Source organism: Dromiciops gliroides, chromosome 1 (assembly GCF_019393635.1).
Source record: "Dromiciops gliroides isolate mDroGli1 chromosome 1, mDroGli1.pri, whole genome shotgun sequence".
Lineage (NCBI taxonomy): Eukaryota > Metazoa > Chordata > Mammalia > Microbiotheria > Microbiotheriidae > Dromiciops > Dromiciops gliroides.
Window position 1 is genome coordinate 317,071,029 of NC_057861.1, and position 18,305 is coordinate 317,089,333.

General features: G+C 41.9%; 1 protein-coding gene across 4 annotated transcripts in view; it reads right to left on the reverse strand.

The window, feature by feature from the left end:
* CTIF (cap binding complex dependent translation initiation factor) overlaps nt 1–18,305 on the reverse strand; it is a 509,051-nt gene that overhangs the window by 356,386 nt on the left and 134,360 nt on the right. For all 4 annotated transcript variants that reach the window (XM_043966134.1, XM_043965952.1, XM_043965891.1 and 1 more), the window contains 2 exons: nt 15,203–15,425; nt 7,720–7,791 (listed from right to left, as the gene is read on the reverse strand). In XM_043966134.1, the coding sequence (XP_043822069.1) occupies nt 7,720–7,791; nt 15,203–15,382 (252 nt within the window). In that variant the 5' untranslated portion in view covers nt 15,383–15,425. The remainder of the gene's footprint in view (nt 1–7,719; nt 7,792–15,202; nt 15,426–18,305) is intronic.

The window sequence follows — 18,305 nt, forward strand, 5'->3', positions numbered from 1 at the left end:
TTAAAGAATATATTAATATGGCATCTGTGTGGTAGATAGGAGAGGAGAGTTGAGAATCTATTATAATAATCTAAGTAAAAGGTGTTGAGAACCTAAACCAGAAAAGTGGTCTTTTGAGTAGAGAGAAGGGACTAGGTTAGAGAACAATGACCTTATCTGGAGGTAAAATTGACAAGATTTGGCCACTGACTGGATATGGTGAGTGAGAAAGTGTAAAGAGATACGGAGGGGGGCAGCTAGGTGGTGTAGTGGATAAAGCACCGGCCCTGGATTCAGGAGGACCTGAGTTCAAATCCAGCCTCAGACACTTGACACTTACTAGCTGTGTGACCCTGGGCAAGTCACTTAACCCTCACTGCCCTGCAGAAAGACAAAAAACCAAACCAAAAAAAAAAAAAAAGAGAGGCATGGATGAGTTAGAGAACATAAACCTAGGGACCTGGTAAAAGGGTAATGTCCTAGGGATTTTAGAAGAGTGGTTGAAAAGAGAAGATAATTAGTTCCATTGTAGACATACATTCCTTTGGAGCAATCATGTGGAGCCGGCCAGAAGGCAGTTTGTGATATATGAATGAAGTTTAAGAGCAATTAGGGCTGAATATATAGACTTATGAGTTACTTGAATAATAATGATAAATGAATCCATCAGGGCAGAGGGGATTACCAACAGAGAAAGTGAAGACAGAAATGGGGGACTGGGATAGTCTTGGAGATATGTTCAGTGGATGGGAGATAGATGACATCCGACAGAGAAAACCAAGAATGGAAGGTCAGACAGGAAGAGTAGAACCAAGAAAAGGAAGGGGTATAGGTGTCCTGAAGAAGGGGGAAAAGAGGTTCTAAAGAGCCTCTCTACAGAATGTGACTAAGTCAGAGAAGACTAAGCAATATTTTACAATAATAAGGACCCAGTTGAGACTGCATAACAAACTTGTAATGGACCTCACTGGCTGGATCATGTGACTTTTCAGGCTGCATTTTGATGGTTAGACTTCAAAAAGTGATCGTGATCCAGGGTTATAATTTGGCAAAGGATGAGGGATAGGACAAGAGGGCAAAAGATTAAAGGGTAGAGCACAGAGTGTAGTTGAACCAGTCAACCATAAGGACAAACCTTTGAAGGGAAGAAAGTGAGGTCTGAGTAGGGGTGACAGACTGGAAAAACATGAAAGATATGAAGGAACCAGAGATTGTGGTGAGAATGAAAAAAAAAAATTGAGGAGGGATGGAATTGGGGTGGAAATGGGGAGATTGGAGGTTTAAACAGAAAGGGGAATACCCAAGTTCAGGATCATGGCAGTAGAACAGTTATGGGTGATAGCTCTAAGATATATCCATCTCTGTGGGTGTCTGAGGTGCAGTAAAGATGGAGTTCATGGTGTGGTAAAAATTCTTTGTGGTAAAAATTTCAGCCCCTACAATGGGAAGAGGTTGAGGCCAGCTGTCAGAAGAGGCATACATATGTATATCGAACGGTGGCTCCCAAGGCTCAGTGTGAGAGGGTAATGGATTTTGGGATGCCTAGAGGGACCCCCCCCCCCTTACCCCCAAAGGATAATATTGGGATTAATTGAATTGACTTTGCTGATTAACTCACTTAAAGTTGACTTGATTGAAACCACACCTACCTGAGAGCCTGACCCTCAGAGGGTGTGCTCTCTGAACTCTGACCTCAGCATATTCTGCTCATGGACCACCCTCAAATTCAGTAAACCAATAGATTTGAATGATGCTAGCCAATTAGCTTTGAGCAGTGTGGAAGGGCCAAGTTCTGTCTCATCTACCTTCATGTCATCTCTAGAATACTCCCCCTTTTCTCCTTTGATATAGCCCTGATGCAGGCCCTCTTCATCTTACATCTGGACTATTGCAATAGTCTACTGGTTGGTCTTCTTGACCCAAGTCTCTCCCCACCTCAATCCATCCATCACTCAGGTATCAAAGAGGTCTTCCTAAAGTGCTAGTTTTACCACATCACTTCCCTTATTCAGTAAATTCCAGTGGCTCCCTATTGTCCCCAGGATCAAATGTGGGCATTTAAAGAGATAAGACAATAATAATAAAATTAATTTGGAGGAACAAAATATCTAGACTCTCAAGGGAAATAATGAAAAGCAAAAAGAAACGAAAGGAAGATTAGCACTTCCAGGTCTGAATTTTTATTATAAAGCAGCAATCATCCAAACTATTTTGTTAAAAACTAAAAAACCTGGGGCAGCTAGGTGGCGCAGTGGATAGAGCACTGGCCCTGGATTCAAGAGGACCTGAGTTCAAATTTGGCCTCAGACACTTGACACTTACTAGCTGTGTGACCCTGGGCAAGTCACTTAACCCCAACTGCCTCACCAAAAAACAAACAAACAAACAAACCCACAAAACTAAAAAACCTAAATTATTTGTGGAAAAATTTCTATTTGACTGTAACTGCTGAGAAAACTGGAAAGCAGTTTGGTGAAAATTAGGTTTAGATTAACATATGACATCATATAATATGATAAGCTTAAGTTGAAATTGGACATACGAGCTGAATATAATTGGTCACACCATTAAAAACAATTAGAAAAAACTCCAGATCAAAGACCTTTCACAGCTATGGTTAGGGGAAGAATTCTTAACCAGAAAAGGAACTAAAGCAATGACAAAAAATAAGATGGATCATTATGATTGCATGAAACCGAGAAGCTTTATTTGCATGAATAAAATCATCCAGCTGTCTCTAAACTACATAATCTATTAATTTAATTGATGGGAAAAGCAGATGCCCCTGGAATAAAAAAGGACAAAACTGTGGCTCAACAATTCCAGGTGAATAAATGAATCCATGAGTACCAAGGGGATGCTTAGAGGAAAGGCTGTCTTCCCCAGCTAGAGAAGCAATGATCAGAGAATTTAAAAACAAACAAAAACCATCACACTGCCAGGGTTCCAATTTCATGGTTCAGACTGTAGGTGCTCAAAGAGGTCAGAAAAGGCCCTCTAGCACAGGAACACGGTACTAGGGAAAGCCTTGGGAAAGGGCCCATCTTCAGATACTGCTGCAGTGTGGAAGGCATTGAAGCCAGAGACTGCAGCACAAGCAAAGACCTGAAGACTCACACTAGAGGGCTGGTTGAACTGGATAACTTCTAAGGGCTCTGAACTCCAAAACTACGATTACTGGGTGAGTTAATCTGCTCACTTTGGAACATTGTTCTGCGCTGAACCTGACCAGCCAATGAGTCACCATGAACTTGCTGACATGCTCTCCACCTCCAGAAAGAAATTATACCTCCGAGTACAAAACCCTAACCCTAACCCTGGAGTCAGGAGATGGAATCAGAAAACCTTCTTCATGACAGAGGGTACATCCAAAGACCAATCTATGGCTTCGGACAAAGGAAAGGAGGGATTCAATTCCTTCTCTCGCTTCATCTGAATCCAGCCCTTTAATTAAAACCCTCCTTTCCTGCAGCTCTTCCGCACTTTCTGTACTTCCAGAGAAATTGGTGCCAAGTTCCCAGCAATTCTCAGAAACCCTGAAATCATTAGTCACCAAAACAAAGCATATGCCCCGAGATGAGGGGCTGGATTTAAGGTAATCCTCGCTGTAAATGGGTTACTATAAGCAACTGTGACTATTTTTAAAAAATGTGTTGTGGATGGCAGGCTGACTCCATCTCGGTGAAATGTGTTCCTTTTCCATTCTCCATGTTTCTTCACAAGTTTATGATTTTCTTGTAATCACCCTTTTATATCTGATTGTGCTTTTTTTTTCCCTTCTTCCTTTTTAAACACTGCATACACAAGGCCTCGGGAATCTTAAGGCTCCGATGAATCAGCAGTTTCCTAGAGGGAGGCAGACTAGACCAGTTTCTCAAGGATTCCTATCACCCTCTCACTCTATGCCTCTGGGCCAAGGCAACATAGCAAGTAATAATTTCCATGTGCCAAAGAGGGAACCCCACAAAGTCTTTCCCCTACTTATTTCTTGCCATGAGGTAATTTTACCCTATCATCCTTCTGTTTCCAAATAGCTATAAATTCTGCAAAGTCATTCCTGATTTTCATCCAACCCCCACCCTTGTCCCCATCCTACCTCTCTTAGACCCAGAAAAAGGTTTATCACTGACCTTCAGTCCATAATGACTGGCCTTTGGAACCCCAGTGGGCAAAGCTGGGGTAAGATGGCCATCGGGACTTACAGGTGGCTCTTCTGGCTCAATGTTCTGGTATATAGGTTCAGGGTGAAAGGAAGGAGGCAGGAGAATATATTGTAATGACAAAAAAAATTGTGTCTGAAATCAAAAGCTCTGGGTTCAACTTCTGGCACTGCCACATTCTACTCATGTGACCTGGAGCAAGTCACCTAAACTCTTTGAAAAAGAGCTTTGACTCTAGAATCAAAGGACCTGGGTTCAAATCCTATCTTTCATACTACCTGTGTGACCTCACACAAGTTATAGCACTTTCCTGGGCCTCAGTTTTCTCATCTGTAAAATGAAAAGTTTGAGCTGGATGGCGTCTGAGGGCCCTTCAATCTCTAAGCCTGTGGCTCCTGTCACTAGATGGTTTCCATGGTTTGTAAAAAATTTTTAATTCTTTGAAAAGGGGAAAGGGGGGGCAGCTAGGTGGCGCAGTGGATAAAGCACCAGCCCTGGATTCAGGAGGACCTGAGTTCAAATCCGACCTCAGACACTTGACACTTACTAGCTGTGTGACCCTAGGCAAGTCACTTAATCCCCATTGCCCCACCAAAAAACAAAAGAAAACAAAAAACAAAAAAAAAGAAAGGGGGTAAGGCAAGGTCCAAGGGTTATTCAATACAAGGGAAATAGGAAAGCAGCAATGAGCCAGTAAATGTTTAACAATTGGGTCCCCAGGAAAAAAAGTATGCACAATAATATACGTAAATTTAATCTGCAATATTAATATTTTCTCCATCACTTTCTTAAGTCTAGACAATCAACAAAACAACAAACAAGGCCCTAATTTGTAACATTTGCCAGTTTCTGAGGTTCTAAATGATTCCCCTGAAGATTTAACAATAAAATTTCCAGAACTAGTATCCAACTAGGAGCCCTGAGAAAAGCCATCACCATGAAAAACCACCAAACTGGGCAAATAGCCCTGAATACCAGGAAGCCTTATGAGATCTCTCCAATGACTAAAGCAATCTCTGTCCACCTGTCTGTCTCATACATACACACAAACTCACTTTGCTCATGCAGCTCCATGACTGTTGACAACTTAAGAATATTAGAGAAGCAGCCGGGTGGATAGGCTGAGATTTACAGGTGGGGGCAGCTAGGTGGTGCAGTGGATAAAGCAATGGCCCTGGATTCAGGAGGGCCTGAGTTCAAATCCGGACTCAGACACTTGACACTTACTAGCTGTGTGACCTTGGGCAAGTCACTTAACCCTCACTGCCCAGTCCCCCTCCCGCCCCGCCCCCCCCAAAAGACTTACAGGTGGCCCAGGGTTAGAGGGCTCCTGTATCGGGGCAGGGCTGGAGCCCTTACTTACCTGACCCTAAGGTTGGCTCTCTCTCTCTCTCTACCATGCCAAGCTGCCTTTTGATGATGACAACATAATTTTAAATGTCTATTATCAAGCACCCATTGAATCTACTTGGTGAGCCTGTTCCTAATCTAATAACTCTCTTGCTCCCTTGCTTAAAATCTCCAGGCTGACACTTGCTCTCTCAATTGTAAGCCCATTTTCTTGTTTTAGGAGTCAAGGGACCCTTAACAGAAGGAATCAAAAAAGTCAATAAGCATTTGCTTAGTACCTACTGTGTACTGGTGACTATCCTAGGTTTTGGGAATACAAAGACAAAATTAAATGATTCCTTTCCCCAAGGAAATTATATTCTATCCTGTGAGGAGGTATGTGTATGGTTAAACAGTGCCTGCTGATGTGTATGTGCTTGTGTGTATATATATAAACACAAATATACAACACACATATGTACACATGAATTTATAGGAAATACACAATATATATTTATGTATGTATATGTATATATACAGAACAGCTAGGTGGCGACATAGTGCATACAGTGCTGGTCCTGGGGCCAGGAAGACTGATCTTCCTGATTTCAAATCTGACCTCAGACACTTACTAGTTGTATGATCCTGGGCAAGTCACTTAACCCTGCTTTCCTCAGTTTCCTCATCTGTAAAATGAGCTGGAGAAGGCAAACTACTCCAGTATCTTTGCCAAGAAAACCCCAAATGGGATCACAAAGACTTGGAAGTGACTGAAAAACAACTAAACAAATGTATATATACAGACATAGAGAACAAAATAAACCATCACAGTCCACTTATCAAATGCATATTGAGAACTTCTGGTACACCCAGCACAGTGTAAACACTGAGAAGGACAGAGGGGTACTAAACAGAATAGCTAGTAGTAGTGGTGGTGGCGGCAACAGTAGGGGCAGTAGTAGTAATAACAACAATAATAAGTAACATTTATTTAGTGCTTCAAAGTTTGCAAAGTGCTTCCAAATCCCACTCATTCTCACAACCCTGGGAGAATTATCATTACTCTTATTTTACACAGGAAGAAACAGAAGAAGGGGCAGCTAGGTGGCACAGTGGATAAAGCATTGGCCTTGGATTCAGGAGGACCTGAGTTCAAATCCAGCATCAGACACTTGACACTTAACTAGCTGTGTGACCCTGGGCAAGTCACTTAACCCTCAGTGCCCTGCCAAAAAAAAAAGAAAGAAAGAAAGAAAAAAGAAAAGAAAAGAAACAGAAGAAGACAGAGGATCAGTGACTTGTCCAGGATTGGCCTAGTGTCTGAGGTCACATTTGCATTCAGATCTTCCTGACTCTGGGTCTGTTGGCACACTATGAAACCCAGCTGCCTCAATGTCCCTATCACACAACCTCTGACTTTAAGGAAGCTACAATCACAGATCTGCAGTTGAAAGGAACTTTAGAAGTCATCTGGTTCAAGCTACTATTCAATGCATAAATTGCTTTTCTTTTTTAAATTTAAAAAATTTTTTTAGTGAGGCAATTGGCATTAAGTGACTTGCCCAGGGTCACACAGTTAGTAAGTGTTAAGTGTCTGAGGCTGCATTTGAACTCAGGTCCTCCTGACTCTAGGGCTGGTGTTCTATCCACTGCGCCACCTAGCTGCCCCCAAACTGCTTTTTTTTAAGGGACATCTACTTTTTTTTTTTTAATTCAATAATTAATTTTTCCTCAATTACCTTTTTAAATGGTTTTAACATTTGTTTTCTAAAATTTCGAGTTCCCAATTCTCCCCTTCCTTCCCCTCCCCCCTAATTGAGAAGGGAAGCAATTTGATTTGCATTATACATGTGTGATCACTATGCATAATACTCTTACAGTTACTTAAAAAGCTCACTAACAACATGAGACAATGAGTGATAAGTAAGCAGAAGGGCCAACAGCATTGGATAAGGAAATCAAAAGGTCTGCTTTCACTTCCAGTATCTGACCCTTATGCAAACAAGCTTTGTGACATGAGCCTTTTGGAACCTCAGTTGCCTCATCTGTAAAATGATTCCAAAGGCCCCTTCTGACTCACGTTCTGTGAATGCTGAGAAGGAAGGGATGAGGGGTGGTCAACAAAGGCTTCACTGCCCTGGTGACGACTGCCCCAAGAGAACCAACCTCAGCTGCTGGCCCACTCAGGAGCATGCAGAATCTACCTGGCATGGAAAAGATGCTGATCCAAGCAAAGGAGATTTTTCCTTACCTGTTGAGAGGGGCCTCTCCCTTGGGAGGATGAACAGCTGCCATCCAATTGGTCATTGCAATCCACAGGCCACTGTGAGAGGGAGAAAAAGGGTTCAGAGTCACACAACAGTGGACCTCATGCAGCCTGGTCCTGCCCATTCTTTTTTTTTTTTTTTTTTGCAGGGCAATGAGGGTTAAGTGACTTGCCCAGGGTCACACAGCTAGTTAAGTGTCAAGTGTCTGAGGCTGGATTTGAACTCAGGTCCTCCTGACTCCAGGGCCGGTGCTCTATCCACTGCACCACCTAGCTGCCCCTACACAGTCATTTTTAAGCTGTTTGAGGCAAATAAGATTTGTCCAGGGTCCCACCGAACTGGTTCCCTCCTAAGCACCCCCTGCGAGGGGCCCCTGGAGAAACCTCCCCCCCCCCCCCCCGCACAATAAGAAGCATCAGACTGAAGAGAGCATCCTTCAAAAAATCTAGAAGTAGAAGGAAAATTTGCTTTAATGTCTCAACAGAAATCCATTCCATTCTGTGCAACATCAATGGTGAGAGGTTCTAGGATCATCAGCATAAATTATAACCCCAGAAAACACCCATTGGGGAGGCAAAGGGACTTTTGAATTGGCCACATTTTTGCCTGTCTGAAAGCTTGTGGGGGTTCATATCTAAAAGGGGTCTGGGGTGCAAAGGTACCCTCTTGGTTTATGCTGAATAGTGACTATTCTGTCACAAGATCTTTAATGCCCCATCACGGTATCATGATCCTGGATTCTCAAAGCACATGTTGGCAAAACACAGGCCCAGGGAGATCCTAGCAAGTTGGAAAGGCTTCGGGTACAGGTCCAATGATAGATATATAGTCCATGCTCGTGAGCCAAGACCAGCCCAGCTCAGTTCAAAGAGGCTCATCATCAGAAGGTTGGCCTTTAGATGAAGGTTGTTTTTTTTTTTTTCTGGCCACAGCCATTTATGAAAATATCTACTAAGATGTAATTAGTGAAGGGAGGACCCCTAGCCTTTTCTGAGGCATTGAAATAAATGATCACTCCTGCTAATGTTGCTGAACACAAACTCTCACTTCAAGCCTGCATATGCATATACAATTTAGACCAGCCCCCACCTCCATCAACTTGCTTACAGCAGCATGATGTGGTTGGTCATGAGGGTGATGTACAAACAAAAAAAATTGGGGGATAATCTGGAGGTCATCTCAGAGGGAAGGTGCTATTAAGGATGATCAGGAAAGGCTTCTTGCAGAGCAGGCGGAATTTGGGCTGAAACTTGAAGGAAGCCAGGGGGAGCAGTAGATGTAAATGCAAACTAGAAACAGAGAGGATGGGAAAGCATGAGAGAGCCAGTGAAAATGTCCTGAGTGAAAGGAAAGAGTTTCATATTGAAAGGACAGTGTCACTAGATCCCAGTATAAATACATGAGGAGGGGGGGCAGCTAGGTGGTGCAGGGGATAGAGCACCGGCCCTGGATTCAGAAGGACCTGAGTTCAAATCCAGCTTCAGACACTTGACACTTACTAACTGTGTGACCCTGGACAAGTCACTTAACCCCCATTGCCCTGCAAAAACAAAAACAAAAGACAAATAAATACATGGAGGGAAGTAAGGTATAAGGAAGAAGAAGCTGGAAGGGGCCAGATTGTGAAGGGTTTTAAGTGCCAAAGAGAGAATTTTATATTGGATCCTGAAGGAAACAGGGAACCACTGGAGTTTATTAAATAGAAGTTGGACATGGTCAGGCATTCACCTTAGGAAGATCAATTTCACAGGTCAGTGGAGACTGGATTAGAGTGGGGAAAGGTTTGAAGCAGGGAGGCCAACCAGAAGGCTACTGCAATCGTCCAGGCATGAAGTGTGAGAGTCTGAAACCAGGTTGGTGGAGGTGTCAGGGGAGAAAGAGGCACACAGGTATGAAAGGTAGAAATGACAAGACTGGACATGAGGACTGAGAAAGAATGAGGAATCAAGGATGACACCTAGGTTACAAACCCTTGGGGACTCAGAGGATCGGTGGTTCCCTCAACAGTAATAAAGAAGCTGAAAGAAGGGAAGCTTTGAGAAAAAAGATAATGAGTTTGGACATCATGAGTTTGAGAGAACATGCTGAAAAAAAAAAAGAAAAGAAAATGAAGGGGCAGCTAGGTGGCGCAGTGGATAGAGCACCGGCTCTGGAGTCAGGAGGACCTGAGTTCAAATCTGGCCTCAGACACTTAACACTTACTAGCTGTGTGACCTTGGGGCAAGTCACTTAACCCCAACTGCCTCACCAAAAATGCCATAAAACAGTTTATTCAGAAATATATGTATTCATGTATTCTCTCTAATTCAGAATAATAGGACAGAATTTCCTACAATGTAACAAGATCTTTATATAAAATATTTATGCATTCAGTCTCATTTAAACAAGTCTAATGAATGGAAATATTTACTCTATATAAATTTATGAAGGGTTTAATATCATTTTGGAAGGAAGTTTCCAGTGATTGCCCTGGGAGAATTGTTTCTGGTCTGGTATTATTTAAAAATTTTTTTTAAATCAATGAACTTGAATGAAATCATAAATGGCATGCATATGAAATGTTCAGAGGACTCAGAACCAAGAGAAGTGACACACGGGATGACAAAGTCAGGATCCAAAAAAGATCTTGACAGGCTGGAACAAGGGGCTGAATCTAACAAGAAAATCAATAGGTATAAATGTAAATAGTCTCATCCTTAGGTCCAAAAAATCAACTTTAAAGGCACAAGATAAAGAAGACATAGATAGTGGTTTGTCTGGGAAAGTAAAGGGAATTTTGGTGGATTAGCATGAGTCAGCCATGGGATATGGCAGGCAAATATCCTAATGTGATATTAGGTTGCATTATTATTAATAGCTGGAGATGGAAATGGCAAAACATTCCAGTATCTTTGCCAAGAAAAACCCAAATAGGGTCATGGAGAGTCAGACATGACTGAAAATGGTTGAACGGCCACTACCGCCAATTATTAATAGCATTTATACAGTGACTTCTTTTGGGGGGGGGCAATTAGGGTTAAGTGACTTGTCTAGAGTCACACAGCCAAGTGTCTGAGGCCGAATTTGAACTCAGGTCCTCCTGAATCCAGGGCTGGTGCTTTATCCACTGCACCACCTAGGTGCCCCTATACAGCCTTCTATGTACCAAGCACTGTACTAAGCACTTTACAAATATTATTTCATTTGATCCTCCCAACAACCCTGGGAAGTCAGTGCTTTTATTATCTCCATTTCACAGTTTAGGAAAATGAGGCAAAGATAAGTTGAATGACTTGCTTAGGGTCATGTAGGGTGACCCCAAGTGTCTATGGTCATATTTTAATTCAGTTCTTCACTGGGCCACCTAGCTGATTCATTTATTTATTCATTTGTTTCTTTATTGGGGGCGATTAGGGTTAAGTGACTTGCCCAGAGTCACACAGCTAGTAGTTGTCTGAGGTCACATTTGAACTCAGGTTCTCCTGACTCCAGGGCCAGCCTTCTAGCACAAGCTAGCTGCCCCTTAGCTGCCTCACTGAAAGAGGCACAGCTTCCAGAAATACAGATGATAACTATACTGTATAGCTCTTTCCTATGACCACATCTGGAGTTCTATGGTTCATTCTGGGTGCCATAATTTAAGAAGGACAATGAAAACTGGGGAGCACTGAGAGGAGAGCAAGCAGAATGGTCAAGGCTTCTAGTCTACGCCATTATCAGTGTGTCTGAAGAGAGGCTTAGCTTAGACTAGAAGACTGAGAAGCAATACACTTCCCACACTCAAGTCTTTGAAGGGCTGTCATTTATTATTTTTTAGTGAGGCAACTGGAGTTAAGTGACTTGCCCAGGGTCACACAGCTAGTAAGTGTTAAGTGTCTGAGGCTGGATTTGAACTCAAGTCCTCCTGACTCCAGGGCTGGTGCTCTATCCACTGCGCCACCTAGCTGCCCCAGGGCTGCCATTTAGAAAAGGAATTAGATGAGTTTTGGTGCACACAACAGAACAAAGCGCAAAAAGACTGAGACCTGACATGAGGAAAAACTTTCTATTTGAAATTGTAACAGGCTGCCTGCAGATTCCTCCTCCCTAACAATCTTCTAGCAAAGGCTAGAGGACCACTTGTGGGCTATGAGATCACTCCTCAATGATCTCTTCTGAGCGTGGGATGAACTAAATAGCCACCAAAGGCTCCTTAAACCCTAAGATTCCTTTGACTTCTCATTAAAATGCATTGATGGTGCCCTGGATGGAGAATCAATGAGCCTGGGCTCTGTCGTTACTGCCTCTGGGACCTTGGGCAAGCCCTGCAAGCTCCAGAGAGAACTTGTGAGGAGAGCCTGCCTCCAGTCCTGTCTGAAAGAGGGCAGGGAAGCAGGGCAGCTCCAGTGTGGAGCAGCATTCCTGGAAGTTTATGCATTCTTTGAGTTCTCTCTGAGGAAGGAAAACAATTGGCAAAGTTCTGGGAGCCTTCCCATAGGGATGGGGGAGGGAGAGAGGCCTTGCCTAGAGAAGGGCAAGAGACAGTAAGGGTGGAGGAAGAGAGTTTAGACAAACACAAAGGTTATCCAAGTCCTCTCCCATCCCCCTCCCTCTGACACAACCCCCACAAAGAAAGGAGTGTCCTTTGTGAAATGAAGGGATAGCTTGTGCTCAGCCAATGGGAACACTGCACCTGTTTTGTATTTTCCTTGGCTTTTTCTTGGGAAGAAGGAGTAAGGAAGGGGGATTGGAATAGCAGGCTAGTTAAGAAATTACAAAGGTTGGGGCGGCTAGGTGGCGCAGTGGATAAAGCACCGGCCCTGGATTCAGGAGTACCTGAGTTCAAATCTGGCTTCAGACACTTACTAGCTGTGTGACCCTGGGCAAGTCACTTAACCCCCATTGCCCCGCAAAAAAAAAAAAAAAAGAAATTACAAAGGCAAGCGAATAGAACTACTCTAAGAGCACAACAGGGGTAAAATCCAAGGGTTTCTAAGTACCTAAACAAAAAATTAAAAACAAAGAAAATTCCCCAACTCTTATTGCCCCGGCTTTAAAGGAAATGCTTTTGAGATCTACATGTGTGTATATGTGTATGTATACACACATACATAACACATATACACACACAGGGCACTTAGGCGGCATGGTGGATAGTGCCGGGCCTGGAGTCAGGACGACTCATCTTTCTGAGTTCAAATCTAGCTTTGGACACTTGCTAGTTGCGTGATCCGGGGCAAGTCACTTAATCCGTTTGCTTCAGTTTCCTCATATGTAAAATGAGCTGGAGAAGCAAATGGCAAACCACTCCAGTATATTTGAGAAAACAAACAAACAAAAAAAACAAAAAACAATGTCACAAAGAGTCAGGGTTGGCAATTTATAACCTAGGCAGGTGGTGAGGGGGAGGAGGCCATGGCCAAGCCTCAAAGTGAATAATGACAATTAGATGGTGGATCATAAGCATTATTTACACCTGAAATGGCTCAACAACAACAACAACTGCTATCTATCAATCCTTATGTATGTATGTGCACAAACACATATAGATACGTGGACATATTTACATGCATATAAAATGCACATGTATTTTAAATTACTTTAAAATAATTCAACAAACATTTATAAAGCATCCTACTATAGACATGGTACTTGAATAATACTGTAAGTAACTTGTGTACAGCAGGCACTCAATAATTTAATGAGGTCTATTATCTCCTTTTATGTTTACAAAAATCCTGTGAGATCAGCAGAGAATGCATTGTCATTCTCATTTGACGGATAAGGAAACTGAATTCAATAACTAAATGAGGTCTATTATCTCCTTTTATGCTTACAAAAATCCTGTGAGATCAGTAGAAAATGTATTGTCATTCTCATTTGACAGATAAGGAAACTGAATTCTTGAGAGGTTACATGCTTTGCCTAATGTCACAAACCAGTTATCTAGCAGAGTCAGGATGAAAATCCTGGAATCCTAGTCCTGTTCTTGACTTCAAACCATAACTCACAGAAATCTTGACTATTTGATGCCCAGATTTTCTAGAGCAGGGCTTCTTAACCTGGGATCCATGTCTTTTTAAAATACTGTGATAACTGTATTTCAATATAATTCATTTTCTACATATTTTTTGTATTTACAATCATTATTCTAGGAAAGGGTTTCACCAGATTGCCAATGAGGTCCATGATACAAAAATGGTTAGGAATCCTCGGTCTTGGAGCATGAAGCCAGATTCTGGTCCAAGACTCTTTCTGGGATCATGGGCCCTACAAGTTGACTTTTCATTGTATCCATCTCCTTATTATCAGGACTGATTTAAATGGAGGTATAAACAATGCTTATGAGACACCATCTAATTGCCATCATTCACTTTGAGGTTTGGCCTTGGCCTCCTTCCCCTCCACCACCCACCTCAGGCTAGAGTTGGCAAAGTGTTCAAGAAGATACGGGTAGTTGTGGAGGAGGGGTAGGATAGGGGAAGCATCCAACTGTATCAGAGCAAATGAGCATGATTTTTCTGACTGTTACACAGCTAAACAAAAAGGGCTTCTGGATTATCCGCTGTTCCATTACTGAACACAATCTAAAGCAGCAGTGATTCTCAAAACTTTGGTCTCAGATAAGGATCACCTTACTCTTTTAAAAATTACTGAGGACCTCAGAAAGATTTTGTTTATGTGGGTTACATTTATCAATATTCATTGTCTTAGAAATTAAAACTAATATTTAAAAATATTTATTAATTCATTTAACAATAATAGTAAACCCACTATGTGTTAGAGGAAATAAAGTTTTTATGAAAAATAACTATATTTTCCAAAACAAAAAAAAATAGTGAGAATAATGAGATCATTTTATATATTTCTGCAAATCTCTTTAATGACAGATGGATTCTTCTACCTGCTTATGTATTTAATCTGTTGTGATATATTGTTTTGGTTGAACTATATGAAAAATATGTGGCCTTACATGGCTATGTAGTTAGGAAATGAAAGACTATCTAATAGAAAAATTAGTGTTTGTATTAGCTGGTAATTAGTTAATATAATAATATATTACTACCTATCAGTATTTTTTTTTGCAGGACAATGAGGGCTAAGTGACTTGCCCAGGGTCACACAGCTAGTAAATGTCAAGTGTCTAAGGCCAGATTTGAACTCAGGTCCTCCTGAATCCAGGGCTGGTGCTTTATCCACTGTGCCACCCAGCTGCCTCCAGTAATATATTGTTATGATTAGTCTTGGTATTATTGTAAAAATAGTTTTGACATCAAGGACCCTCTGAAATGTTCTCATGGACCCTCAGGGGTTCTCAGACCACACTTTGAGAACCACTGATCTAGAGCTCATTGGAATAAATACAAGGCCATTGAGCACATGGCGATGTCTGCCCACCACCCTACCCCAATATTCCAGGTCCTTCCTAAATATTAAATCCCAAGAACCACCAGTGTGGGAGAGCAGACCACCTTGCTGCTCTTCTATGCCCCCTGCTGGTCGCCTCACCTGCGAGACGTTGGACTGAGTCTTCTCGCTCTCCCCATCACCCTCTGTCTTGTCGGTCAGGAGCCCCTGCACCTGGTACTCCAGCACATAGCTGTCAATGAAGCGCTCCAGCTCCTCGATCTCCTGAGAACGGCTGCTCCCTGCCTCTGAGGAGGCTGAAGCTGCTGAGGAGTTCTCCATCACGACTGCTCAGAAGCCCAGAGGGAGGAAGCCTGAGGGAGGGCTGGTGAGAAACGGGAGGGGAAGAGAGAGAACAGAGAAGACAGGCATGACATTCTTTCCATGTTTGTAAGAGGCCCTTACATATGCAAGGCACTTTCTACTTTTCAGAGCAGTTTTATGTTCATTATTTCATTTGCTCAGAAAGGAAACATGGCATCATGGGAAGATTACTGGGCTTGATGACAGGCTCTGACATCGATGTGAGACTATGGGCAAGTGATTCACAGATTGAGTTAACCTTGGAGATCAACTTGTCCAGTTCCTTTTTTGTATAAATGAGGAAAATGAGGTCTTTGGAAGTTAAATGCCTTGACTAAGATTATTCAGATGAGCCCAGGTCCTTTGATTTCAGAGCCAGTGGTGGGTTTTTGTTGTCTGGGTTTTTACTTATTTATTAATTTTTAATTATTTTTTGTTACATTTTAAGTTCTGAGTTATTTTCCTCCCTCCCAACCTCACATTAGAGAAAGCCAACATTTGACATAGATATTTATAGATATCTATATCTATAGCTCTATGTATCTGGAAACATACAATACATACTTCTTTTTTTTTCTTTTTCTTTTTTCTTTTTTTTTAGTGAGGCGATTGGGGTTAAGTGACTTGCCCAGGGTCACACAGCTAGTAAGTGTTAAGTGTCTGAGGCCAGCTTTGAACTCAGGTCTTCCTGACTCCAGGGCCAGTGCTCTATCCACTGCACCACCTAGCTGCCCCAATACATACTTCCATATATCATTTCGATCTCTGGAGGTGGTTTGTACTTTCCTTTGTGGTTGATTTGAATGATCATATAACACAGAATAGCTTAGTCCTTTACCACATTGCTCCTCAAACAATATTGCTGTTATTGCATCCAACACTCTCTTGGTTCTGCCTGGTTCACTCAGTATTATTGCATGTAGGTCTTTCCATGCTTTTCTGAAACCATCCTGCTCATCATTTCTTACAGCATAGTATCATTCCATCACAATCATATGCCACAATTTGTTCAGCCATACCCCAGTTGATAGGCATCCCCTCAATTTCCAATTCTTTGCTATCACAAACAGAGCTGCTATAAATATTTTAGAACATATAGATTCTTTTTTCTTTTTCTCTGATCACCTTGTGAAACAGACCTAATAATGGTATTTCTGGATTCATCTTCTTTACTGTCACATGCTGTTATTTCTTTGTGCTTTAGTTTTCTAACCTAAAATGGAGGTATTACTTGCACTGTGTCACAGGAGGTAGGTGTTTTGTAAGTTTTAAAGTGCTATAGAAACATGCTTTTATTATTATTGATCCTCGCAAGAACACTTGAAAAGTAGGAAGAGCATTATTCTTATTTTATAGATGACCTCATTATTCTACTGGAGCTCCTTTCTTCTAGGACACCAATAACCTCCTACTTGTCAAGCCCAATGTTATTTTCTCAGTCTTCACTCTCCTTGACTATTCTGTAGCATTTCAGACTGCTGTCAACTCCCTCCTTATGGATACTCTCTCTTCCCTCAGCTGCCATGACACTGCTCTCAGATGACCCTGGGCAAATCATTTAACTGCTCAGTGGTCTAGACAACTCTTCAAGACTGTAAGCTGGGGGGCAGCTAGGTGGCACAGTGGATAAAGCACCAGTCCTGGATTCAGGAGGACCTGAGTTCAAAACCAGCCTCAGACACATGACACTTGCTAGCTGTGTGACCCTGGGCAAGTCACTTAACCCTCAGTGCCCCATTAAGAACAAATAAATTTTTAAAAAAGAGACTGTAATCTGAAGAGAAGATGCTGACCTACATTGGTAAAGGAAGTTGCCTATACCAATGAAATCCAAGTCCCAGTTTCTATCCCTCGCCTATATTTTGTAATATTATTTACATATGCATTTGTTGTCTCCTAACAAAGTACTCAAGAGAGAACCTAATTTGGAATCTGGGTTCACTTGCTAGCTCTGGGGCTTTTTCTTTATTTCATATATGTTCTTTTTATATGCAGAAGCATGGCATAGTAGATAGAAAGCTAGCCTCAGAGCCAGGAGGACCTGAGTTCAGGTCTAGCCTCCGATACACGCTACTTTTTACAACCCAAGGCAAATCACTTAAAACAGTACTCTGGGCAAATCTCTCAGGATGTAAGTTGTAGAGATGGCACTGGCCTGCTTTAATAGATAGACTTTCCTCACTGCAAAGTTCCTTATGCCAATGAAATTGTAGATCCATTCCCTGTCTCTATGCTATATTTTGTGTTTTGTATATGCAACCTTTTGTCTCCTCCTGATAAAATATAAGCTCCTTGAGGGAAGAGACTGTTTCATTTCTGTCTTTGTAACCTCTAGTGCCTAGCACTGTGCTTAATTAAATGTTCATTGACTAATTGATCTTCACCTGGATATCTGCTTGTACCTCAAACTCAGTAGTTAAAAATGAAATAACCTCCCTAAAGCTGCCCTTCTTCTCAACTTCCATACATTGTACCCTTTTTCTAGGCATTCAGTCCCCAAATTACATAGGATCATAGATCTAGAGATGGAAGGAACTTCAGAAGTTGTCTAATCTAATCTCCTCATTTTACAGATGAGAAAACTGAGGCCCAGGGAAGTCAAATAATTTACCCATGGTTTCAAGAGTGTTGTATCTTCTTTGTACCCTTGCTTTCTCCTTTCAACCTCTTCCCCAACTCGGATTGCCCAGAAGCCATATAGACTGTTTGACTCCTTACATGGCTTGGTTCTTAAGATTGGAGCTACCAACACCATTCCTTCCAAAAAGACAGAGGACCACTGGGTATATATTTGTCCTGCTTCTCTCACCTTCAGACCCTGGCACTGTCATTTGACCTACTAATATAATCCAAGGACTTCCATGTCTTACTATTCACCCCATTTATGACATTTACGACTTCA